General features: G+C 42.8%; 1 protein-coding gene across 2 annotated transcripts; it reads left to right on the plus strand.

Annotated features, from left to right (window-relative positions):
• The first annotated feature begins 575 nt into the window (after window positions 1–575).
• Window positions 576–7,885, plus strand: dalrd3 (DALR anticodon binding domain containing 3). 2 transcript variants are annotated; one of them, XM_086108270.1, is made up of 13 exons: window positions 576–997; window positions 1,896–2,203; window positions 2,598–2,911; window positions 4,792–4,850; window positions 4,958–5,059; window positions 5,149–5,210; window positions 5,414–5,472; window positions 5,578–5,660; window positions 5,793–5,919; window positions 6,271–6,329; window positions 6,444–6,560; window positions 6,642–6,710; window positions 7,083–7,885. In XM_086108270.1, the coding sequence occupies exons 1-13, from the start codon at window positions 746–748 to the stop codon at window positions 7,200–7,202; spliced, it is 1,731 nt and encodes a 576-aa protein (XP_085964396.1). In that variant the 5' UTR covers window positions 576–745; the 3' UTR covers window positions 7,203–7,885. The 2 variants fall into 2 exon arrangements, with proteins under 2 accessions (XP_085964396.1, XP_085964404.1); XM_086108278.1 differs by lacking the exons at window positions 6,642–6,710; window positions 7,083–7,885 and having other exon boundaries at window positions 6,271–6,348.
• Window positions 7,886–10,308: the final 2,423 nt, after the last annotated feature.

Genomic DNA, 10,308 nt, shown 5'->3' on the forward strand with positions numbered 1-10,308 from the left:
GGAGGGTGAGCCTTTTCTGCACACAGTGTACCCCGCCTACTGTCCGAAGACTGCTGGGATAGGCTTCAGCATGCCCGCGACCCTTGTGAGGAAAAGTGCATCAGAAAATGGATGGATGGATAATCACAACTAAAAAAAACATTAAAAACAAAAGTTAACAAACCCGCTCTAAAAACTAATTAACAGCAACGGAATTTTTAAAAAGTCAAAACGAAATAAAAACACACTTAAAAAAACAACCCCCAAATTATTATAATCCCTATGCAAATTTTATGCGATTATTTATGCAGAGAATAATGTATTATTATTATTATCATTATTAATATTGTCTCCAGCACGGCACGCCCTCGATACTTGTGGTAATAGACGGATTAGCAATTGGATGATGATGATGATGATGATTATTATTATTATTATTAATATAATACTGTCAGGGTGAAACAAAAAGTAGACAATTTATGTTCCAGAGAAAAACAAAACGCAAAACAAACCGCCAAACAACGCCTCTGTCCATCTCGGAAACATAACCGATGGGGAACACAAGTTGAAGCAAATCTTTCCGATTGGGGGGAAAAAATAGCCAATGCGCCCTTTCCACTTTACCCAACACATCTGACATCGACCAGCATTCGACTCTTCCTGTTTTCTGTCGACCGCGTCCAGTTGCCAAACCCGGATTGCCACTCAGCACGGGAGTGTTGTATTAGCATGGCGCGGATGTGCTTCTAGCTACGTTTGTGTTATTATGATAACGATGGAGAACATCGAAGAGTCGTCTTCGCCCCTCCGTATCACTCCCACGGTCCGAGCGCTGAGCTCCGCACTGCGGACCACGCGTGGAAATGCCCATGACTCTGGCCGGAGGGACAGCGAGAGGATGTTCCCAGAGCCGGAGAAGGAGAAACTGTGGTTCAAGGAGAGCAGCGCCAAGAACCTCCGAACACGAGACTTCTTGTCACCGAGTAGCATGCTCAACACGCTCTATGCGGACGGACAGGTTGGCTGCTGGCTCATTACACCACATTCTTATTTAGCACATCAAATCAAATCAACTAAACGGCCACATCCTTAACAAATGCACTCAACGTTGATAAGAACTCATACGAACACACTGTGCATACCATTCGTGTTGACTAGGGCACAACATTGTTCATTTAACCCCCCAAACAGTAGGATTTTGTGGACTACAGAAAGGATCAGCTATATTAAAACTCAGTGCTTAAAATAAAATAAAAAAGGATACAGAACTGGAAAAGCATTACTTTATTTTTTCTGGTATTTATAGGAATACTTTGTAGGTTAAAAATGTGTTCTATAAAGTACTGACACCAACATACCCAAATTCCAAAACACTAATTTATAGGATCTATTTGCAGAAAATAAACACACACACACACGCACACACACAAAGTCGTATTTAAAGGAAGGGCCATCAGGATCGACCAGACATTTTGCTAGAGGCAGTAATCATGGACCCGTGAGCGGTAGATCACATTATGGGTCAGACTCTCACGCATTGCTGCAACTGTGTTTGTGTGCATTCGTGTGTACAAAAATCAAACTATCCATTGCATTTTCTCATTAAATACAGTTATGTAGTAAGACAAAGTGCTCAAGAAAAACAAGACATTTGTTTTTTTCTAACAATTATTTATTATTTTTATTGTAAGACTCTGTAACATTACCTGCGATTATATATAGACAAACAATCATTCACACTTAATTATATAAGATACGTTCACACTGCAGCTCAATTCTGATTTTTTTTCCATATATGCGACACATACCTCTGGTTTCCAATATGACGTTAAATCACGAAATCACTTTTACAACATGAATGCTTGTTCAAACATCAACTACAAGAAAACAGTTTATTATTTTTTGTTTATTCTCAGGTGCCTCCGGCAGTGATGTCCAGGATTCTGTCGGTACAAGGCTGTGGGGTTCTCCCTGTGGCAGGCGGGGAGGTGGTGGATGAAGGTCTGAGGGTGAGGGTGGACCGTGCCGCCGCCTTCAAGGCTGTCCTGGACGGCGGAGCTACCGAGTACCTGGTGCCCGCTGCTCAGAGGCAAGGCTGCGTGCTGCTCAACTGTCCGGCCCTGCACCCAAAACCTGAACCCCCGACTCCTGATAGCCTCAGTCTGGGACAACTCAGGACCATTCTGCTGGCCGACCACATGGGGTCGCTGTTGAGAGGGCAAGGGTAAGTTCCTTGTTATGATTTCTCACATCAGTCCGATTGATTAATTTTTTTTTCACTAGACCACTTGTTGAAAAATAATTCTCATCTCTTTTTTTTAAATTTACTTCCTAAACATTATTTAACACAGAATTAAATAGAAAAACATAGACAGATGTGTTACATAAGACAGCAACAATATACTGTATCCTATATTACTCCCACTACTACTACAGTACCAACAACAACACTGCCAAACATAATCATACTGATGATGATTTAAAAATAACTAAAGCTATAAATGATCAAAATGATATTGCCTGTGTGGCATTTACCTGATATTGTAATAATCACTCTTCTTTTAGGTATGGTAGCTATGACATTTGAAACAAGCTGTCCATCTTGCCTCCTGTCTCAGCTTTACAGTGTCCCTGTGCCCCCTGCTGCCCGAAGACAGCAGCATTGTCAACTTCCTCTGCACTCTGGGCATCGACTGGCCAACATCCCCAGCCTGTTGGACCAATGAGGGGCGGGAGGAGAAGATCCAGGAAGCGCTAGAGAAGTCGCCTTACAGAGAGAGGGAAATTGAGAGAGACAGAAGGATGAGCGGAGGGCCGGGCAGGAAGAAGGTAGACAAGGGCGAGAATGAAGGAGCAGTCAGGATAAACTTAAAACGAGTGTTCCAGGATGAGGGGCTACAAGGGTATGATCCTAGTCTGGGAACCTGCACAGGTAAGGTACGGCCAAGTAACCATGTTCTAAATCAGGGGTGTCCAAACTCGGTCCTCAAGGGCAGGGAGAGATGGAAAACAGGCAGGGACATCGGACCGAGTTTGGACAACCCTGTTCTAAATGGACCCCACACACACACGTGTCACGGAGTCAGCCCTGTTACGCGTTTCTAATGACATCCTCCTGGCAAATGACTCTGGAGACCACGTGTGTCTAGTTTTATTGGACTTAACTGCAGCATTTGATACCGTGGATCACAGTATTCTGCTGACTCGTTTGCAGCACTTGGTGGGCATTGGCGGCAGTGCTCTTGAGTGGTTTAGGTCCTATTTAGCTGACAGAACCTTCTGTGTCAGCCTTGGCTGCTCTGAGTCACGCACTGCTCCCCTGTCATGTGGTGTTCCACAGGGCTCAATTCTGGGGCCTCTGCTGTTCTGGCTGTATCTGCTCCCATTGGGTTCCATCTTAAGGAAACATGGTATTCCCTTCCACTGCTATGCAGATGACTGCCAGATCTATGTCCCACTGAGCAAGAAAGACGCCTTCTCATTAAGGCCACTCCTATCCTGTCTGGAAGAAATCAAAACCTGGATGGCACAAAATTTCTTGAGATTCAATGAAAAGAAGACAGAGGTGATATTGTTTGGTCCCAGTGGCCCTTGTACATTCCATCCTGTAGACTTGGGCCCCCTGTCTCCTTATCTTAAGTCAACAGTCTCAAACTTTGGCCTTAAACTGGACAGTGATTTCAAACTCGATCGGCAAATTGGTGCCGTTGTTAAATCCAGCTTCTTTCACCTTAGACAGCTGGCCAAAATAAAACCTCTCCTCTCACATGAACACTTTGAGACAGTAATTCATGCCTTTGTCACATCCCGGCTCGATTACTGCAATGCCCTTTACTTTGGAGTCAGCCAGTCCTCCATTAAGCGCCTTCAGCTGGTCCAGAATGCCGCTGCTCGCCTCTTGACTGGTACTCGTAAGAGGGAGCACATAACTCCTACTCTGGCATCCCTTCACTGGCTCCCCATTCATTTTAGAGTTATTTTCAAGATCCTCTTATTTGTTTTCAAATCTCTGAATAATCTCGCGCCACCTTACCTCTCTGAGCTCATCCGCCCCTACTGTGGACCAGACTTTATTAGAAGTACCAAGAACTAAACTGAGGCTCAGAGGGGATCGAGCCTTTTCTGTTGCTGGTCCCTCCCTCTGGAATGACCTCCCACTGAACATTCGGCAAGCCTCCTCGCTGCCCATCTTCAAAACCCTCCTCAAAACTCACTTGTATTCTTTGGCATTCGACTCAGCATGACTTAGATTTGTTCTTGGTTTTACTGTTTGGTGCTTTCTACCGCCTTTATTACCGATTTGTCTTACTGTTTATTGTGCATGTTAAATTGCTCCATGTACAGCACTTTGTATGCAGCGATGGCTGTTTGAAAGTGCTCTATAAATACTGTTGACTTGACTTGACTTGACACGTATAGATTTTCGATTGGTTGCCACTCCCCGGCCAATCACAGTGCACGAATGAACCAACAACCATTCAGGCTTGCCTTCACATCTTCTGGAATGCTACACACTAATTAAATGATCATTTTGTATTATTATTTACAAAAGAAACATTTAGTGGCGCCTTGTTATTAGAAAACACTGCTGGGTGCTCAACACCAAAGGTTCGAATTAAAACGTAGTGTTGGAGTAAGTACACATGGTTACGCAAATGTTTGTAGATCTAAAACTACTCGCGTGTTTTGAACAAACATTTCTTTCTTACATGATGGCGTGTCTAATCCAACCCCAGATTGATGAGTTAATTAAGCAGTGTGTCCTTTTGTCCATATTTGCTACTAACAGATAATTGGTGCATGTGCGTTCAGTCCACAGAGACAGCGTTTCGCATCTGGCACAACTGGACCTCGCCGCAGCTGACTGCACCGTAAGACACCGCACACGTGATTACAGAGACACGCGACGTATTAAATATAATGGCACACAACAGAGCAATGGATGAAAGATTTCGACAGATTTGGTAACGTTTTGCAGGTTGCCGTGGCAACAGCGTTGCACGTGACTTCCTGCCAGGATGAGTTCCGCCAGCAGCAGATCGCGATGCTGTGGAGAGCCAGCGGGGCGACGCACACTCAGGTAATCACACACACACGCGCGCGCACACGTGCGCGCATGCGCACGGACGTTTGTTACTATTTTTACCTGCTCTTCTTGGGTGTTTGCAGAGACATCTGGTGTGTGGGCCTGTCAAGACTCCTTCTCAACTCTCTTCTGCACAGTATCTGCAGTAAGATACACCTTCATCTTCAAACAGTGTTCCTTCTCCTCCTGCCTTCTCGCCACACATTCTGTCCTTATTTTTTTTCTTTTTGCAGTAACATGCACATGCTGTTAAATTCCTTTGACAGGATGCTTGCTGGTATTTTGGTGTTTCAACTACATTTCATCATTAAGGTTTTTTGTTTAATTCCCCTTTGGTCTTTTCAACAGGCTTAGAAGAGGTCAAATGAAAGAGGCTTCAGAGATGAAGTATGGAGATCAAGTTGAAGGTGTGTGTGTGTGTGGGTGTGTGTGTGTGTGTGTGCACATGTGACGAATAAAATCGATCAGTACCTGCAGTAAATTAATGGCATTTTTCCTTCACCTCTTTGTAGGTCAGACATGGGATGACATCATCAGGGTCATGAGCTCGGCCACAATCAGATTTGAGCTTCTCTCAACAGTCCACACCAGTCCGGTGAGTCTAAAACATGACAGAGCGTTTCATACAGCTCCTGAAAGATTGTATTTATTTATTTACGTGTTCAAGTTTGCTTTGAAAACCAAGACATCAATGTTAGTATGAGACAATACAGGTCTGTCTGTTCAGGTCACTTTGGATGTCCAGAGAGAAGGGGGCGTGTCCACCAAGGGACCGAGAGGTGGCGTGTTTGTGATGTACAACTGCGCCAGACTGCACACGCTGTTCGATAGCTACGACCGCGGAGTGGAAAAAGGTGAGAGTCCAGACTTTGAATCAACATGATTCACAAAGGTCAGAGAAAAAGTCAAACCTAGGCATAGATGTGGCAATACATGCTTGAAGTAACAACATTTTGTCCAACTTTAGATAAGAGGCCTGAGGAATTATCAATGTTGAGGTAGCTGGGCTGCATATTTTAAATGCATAAAAACACATGCAAAACCAGAATATAGTTTGATGGCAACAGGAAATATCATGAGAGCATAATAAACCATCAAAAACAATATTTTCCAGAATATACCTCATTTCCTAATCTCTAAAGAAAGCAGAGCAAAAAGCTTGGTCTTCCAAATGTACAGTATTTGATGTTCTTTCCTATTTGCAGGTTTGTACCCAGAAATCCCTGATGGCTCAGAACTAGACTTTTCTGCCCTCAAAGAAGAGGTACCCTTTCATTAAATTCGTATGTATTGAAGTTATAAGACTTTTTTTTTTTTCACTGTTCCTTTCATGCTATGAAAAGACTTTGGGGCATTACATCCGTGTTTGGATTTGCAGGGTGAGTGGCTCCTCCTCTTCAATTACCTCATTCCCTTCTCTGAATTGCTGGACCAATCGGGACAAGTGTTGGACTGCGAAGGGGGAGGGGCTCGAGTCAATCTCAAAACCGAGCAGGTCAGGTGACACCAGTAATGACATTTTGCATAGAATGTCGAGTCATTTACTTCATCGCTCGTTTAATTTCTCCCCGCTCAGATTTGTAAGTTTCTGGTGTCTCTCAGTAAAGACTTCAGCTCGTACTACAACAGAGTCCACGTCCTGGGGGTGAGGCCATGTTTGTAGTTCTTTCAAGGAAATGAGTTCAGAGACCATTACAAATAACTTGCACGACGAAACTTTGTAGGTTGAAGACGCGCACGCCCCTCATTTGTTCATATTTACAATGTCATTTCCCCACCAGAAATGGAAATAGAATCCATTGGAGGGTTGAACTGTCGGCATCATAAAACATTTATAAGCTGCTAACCACGGCCAATAGGGATCCTGACTTTTCTTTGCATCAGCTTGAAGAGTTTACCACGCTGCGTTCTTCATTGCGTATCTCAGCAAATAGCTAAAATGATATTGCACGGGAACATTGTGAATCTGTATTCTTCAAATATTACGTTGGACTCCCTTTGCCGTCTTTGCTCGCAGGAGCCGTTGCCTCATCTCTTCAACCAGATGTTCTGCCGCCTGTATCTGTTGAGAGCCTTACGGGAGCTCTACCACAGTGCTCTGGAAACCCTCAACCTTCCTCCAATTCGGCAACTATAGCCTCCACGCCGTGCGCACCACCCTGCCACTCACCTGTAGCCTCTGTGTTCCACCAGGAGACAATATTGCTTCCCTGTCCTTTTTTTTTTTAACGATCAAATGAAAGTTCGTTTTGACTGGCTCCTGAAGCCTGGCGCCACTTAGTTGTGTGTCTCCACAGTCCTTACAGCTGTTTCAATGTCTTCTTCATGTGATGCCAAATGCCTGCCCTAAAAGTTTATTGTTTTTCAAATCCTTCTTTCCCGTGCCAAGTATATTGTATAACCAACAAACAAAATTTCAATGAGCCATTCTCCCAAATCCATGTGATTTATCTACCTACTATTTATGAATACCATCTAAATATTTATTACAAATATTAAAAAGGCATGTACAGCATTCATCATGCAGTATATATCTTACATAGCCACCATCATCATGATTTCTTCTGACCGTTAGGATCATGCACGAAATAAGCATGAGCATACTGTATTGTATATGAAGATTTTTCTTTTTCAAAAATAATTATTTATAAATGTCGGAAAGTCGAACTTCGTGATTTATTATTGATGCGTCAATGTTACCAAATGATTGTGTTGCCATTTCACCCTGGCTCAAATTTGCCATCGTTTGTTTTCAAAACTATGCCGCAACCAAACGTCACTTCTCACTGCATGAAATTAAATGTTGATTGTCCCTAATTATTCACTCTGTCTTTTTAAATGACTTTTTCCTGTTTACGTGACGGTGGGGGAGAGAAATTACCAAAAATATGCCGTTTCATTCATCGCAACGGTCGTTTGGACTCCTTGACTATGCTCATGTGATTAAAACAGGAGACGCGAAGAAGGAAGTTCTGTCTCATTTTCAGTGTTTCAAAACAGATTCCTTCTGTTCTTATGTTTATAAATGCTCCACAATGTTTTTGGTTCACAGAATGGCGAGCTGCAGCGTCCCGGCTTCAACGTTAGGGGGCGACCTGTTTTCAACAAGATGGCTTCGAAAGCCTTAAATGTTACGTCGTCCCGCTAAGAAGGATCACTGGCAGTGTAGCATAGGTGTCCTGCATGTTTTCCAAGTCTCCCTGTTGCAACACACCTGATTCAAATGATCAGATCATCAGCAAGCTCTGCGGAAGCCTGACATTGAACCTGTTCATTTGAATCAGGTGTGTTGCAACAAAGAGACTTGGAAAACAGCAAGACAGCGACCTTCCAGGACCTGAGTTTGACACCTATGGTGTAGTCGTACTCTGCCTGAAGGCAGGCTGTTTGGATTTAGTTCCATACCTGTCAACTCATACGGTTTAGCCATAGTTCATACGGATTTTGTGGTGAATCTTACTATATGGCCGTATCGCACAAATCATACGGATTCTGACACCCCCCCCCCCCCCAACAGGTAGTTCCGTTTGCTTTTGCCCAGAATGGTGCGAGTCTACTCGAATGCTTTCATTTCCAAAGTAAATATGAATTGATGCTGAAACTTCGAGCCAATGGGTCAGCATTTGGAGTTGGTGAAAAAAGTAACGCAGGAATACAACTCTGAACCCAGTAATGCCACTAAGTAGAATGATGATTAGACATTAACCAGACATTGTATTACGGAGATCTAAAATAAATATTGAAAATTTCGTGGGCTTTTTTTCTGTTGTTAGTTTGACATATAAAATGCTTTGGTATGTTATAAGGATTTTTTGCTCTTTATAAGGATTTTTTTGGTAGTTTATACAGGTTGGCGCTCCGAAAAGTTGACAGGTATGTAGTTCTTCTCAGTGACTGTGTGAATTGCCAGTCCGTCTCTATACTATATATACTCTGCAACGGCGTAATTTTTGCCCAAAGCCAGCAGCCTGTGATGGGTTTCCAGCTCCCTCGAGTGAGCCTGAACACGATACATGAAGTAGAAAATGAATGGATGGATTTAAAGTACACTATTCATCACTCTGCTCCAGTCAGAAGTGGGAGTAGTCAGTAAGAATCTGCAATTGACTTTAGAAGAAACTTGAGAAAACAAAGCATTCAGATTCAAATGTACTCAACGCACTGTTGATATGACAGCACCCTGGATGACTGCTGTTTGGAACAAGGTGGGAAGAACTCATTCGAATATCCTTGGACCAGCTTGGTGGCTGTTGCCTGCGGCGAAAAACCATCCAAAAGAAGCTAAGTACAAGTACTCCTTCCTCAACACTCTCCAGTCTTCCAATCTTCTCAATGCTCACACGGACAATATTTCCTATTGAAATTACACTACAGCGCCCAACAGAAAAAAAACGGATGGCCTGCAACCACATTGAGTGGCCCCTTGATTAAAAAATGCAGAAACGGGAAAGAAAATCCCTTTAAAAAAACAAATCTGAAGAAAAAAAAAACACGAATATGGCGAGCTGCGAATATACAGGGGCCAACTAATTTTAAGTTTTATCACCAGTCACCACTAGATGGCAGACATGTCTTAATTGCGCTCCACTGCCCTATACTACATGAGTAGGCCTTTTTATTGCGAATTTGGAATTGTGTGTAGGACAAACATAGAATCTCTTAATATTATAATTTTGAGTGAGTTGATTTTTGTGGGGAAAAAAACTACAAAATGAGTACTTGCATTTGCTGTTGGATTCTTGTTCAGCAATTTTGTACCGTCCTTGAATGGTAATTTTGATGCAAAACAACCCTTTGCATTGTGAAAAAAAATGTGGTTATTTTGTTGTTTGCTTCAAACCCTGAGCTGTTGGTTTAGGACAGTGAATCTTTTATACGGGCATTGAAAAATGTATTATCAAAAAGGAAATATATTGAGAGCATGTATTTTGTCCATATTTAAAACAGCACTTTTGTCATATATCTGGTGAGGAAATGTGTTGTCCTATTTTGCTCCACAATAGCATTGATGGAATTTCCTGGTCTAAGTTATCTTGTGTGAACGTTCAATCAAAGAGGAGGACTTATCTGGAGTCCCTATTGATATGTCAGCTTTTTAAATAACTGTCATTCAACTCATCAAAAGGGATACGTTATGACCACCTTCCAAAGTTCACTGGCTTCAACACAAGATTGTCGTGCTCCACAACTTAAAGTCGGCCCAGATAACGCTTTATCACTCTTCGAAGCAGAATCAAACTGTT

Source organism: Hippocampus guttulatus, chromosome 1 (genome assembly GCF_054856545.1).
Source record: "Hippocampus guttulatus isolate MCC_2025c chromosome 1, RoL_Hgut_1.0, whole genome shotgun sequence".
Taxonomy (NCBI): Eukaryota; Metazoa; Chordata; class Actinopteri; order Syngnathiformes; family Syngnathidae; genus Hippocampus; species Hippocampus guttulatus.

What these genes read in the sequence shown, in the direction of transcription:
- dalrd3 (XM_086108270.1), top strand. Translation starts at nt 746, where the DNA reads ATGATAACGATGGAGAACATCGAAGAGTCGTCTTCGCCCCTCCGTATC. An exon ending in TCGCCGCAGCTGACTGCACC is followed by an intron (nt 4,851 to 4,957) that starts GTAAGACACCGC and finishes AACGTTTTGCAG; the next exon opens with GTTGCCGTGGCAACAGCGTT. An exon ending in CAACAGTCCACACCAGTCCG is followed by an intron (nt 5,661 to 5,792) that starts GTGAGTCTAAAA and finishes CTGTCTGTTCAG; the next exon opens with GTCACTTTGGATGTCCAGAG.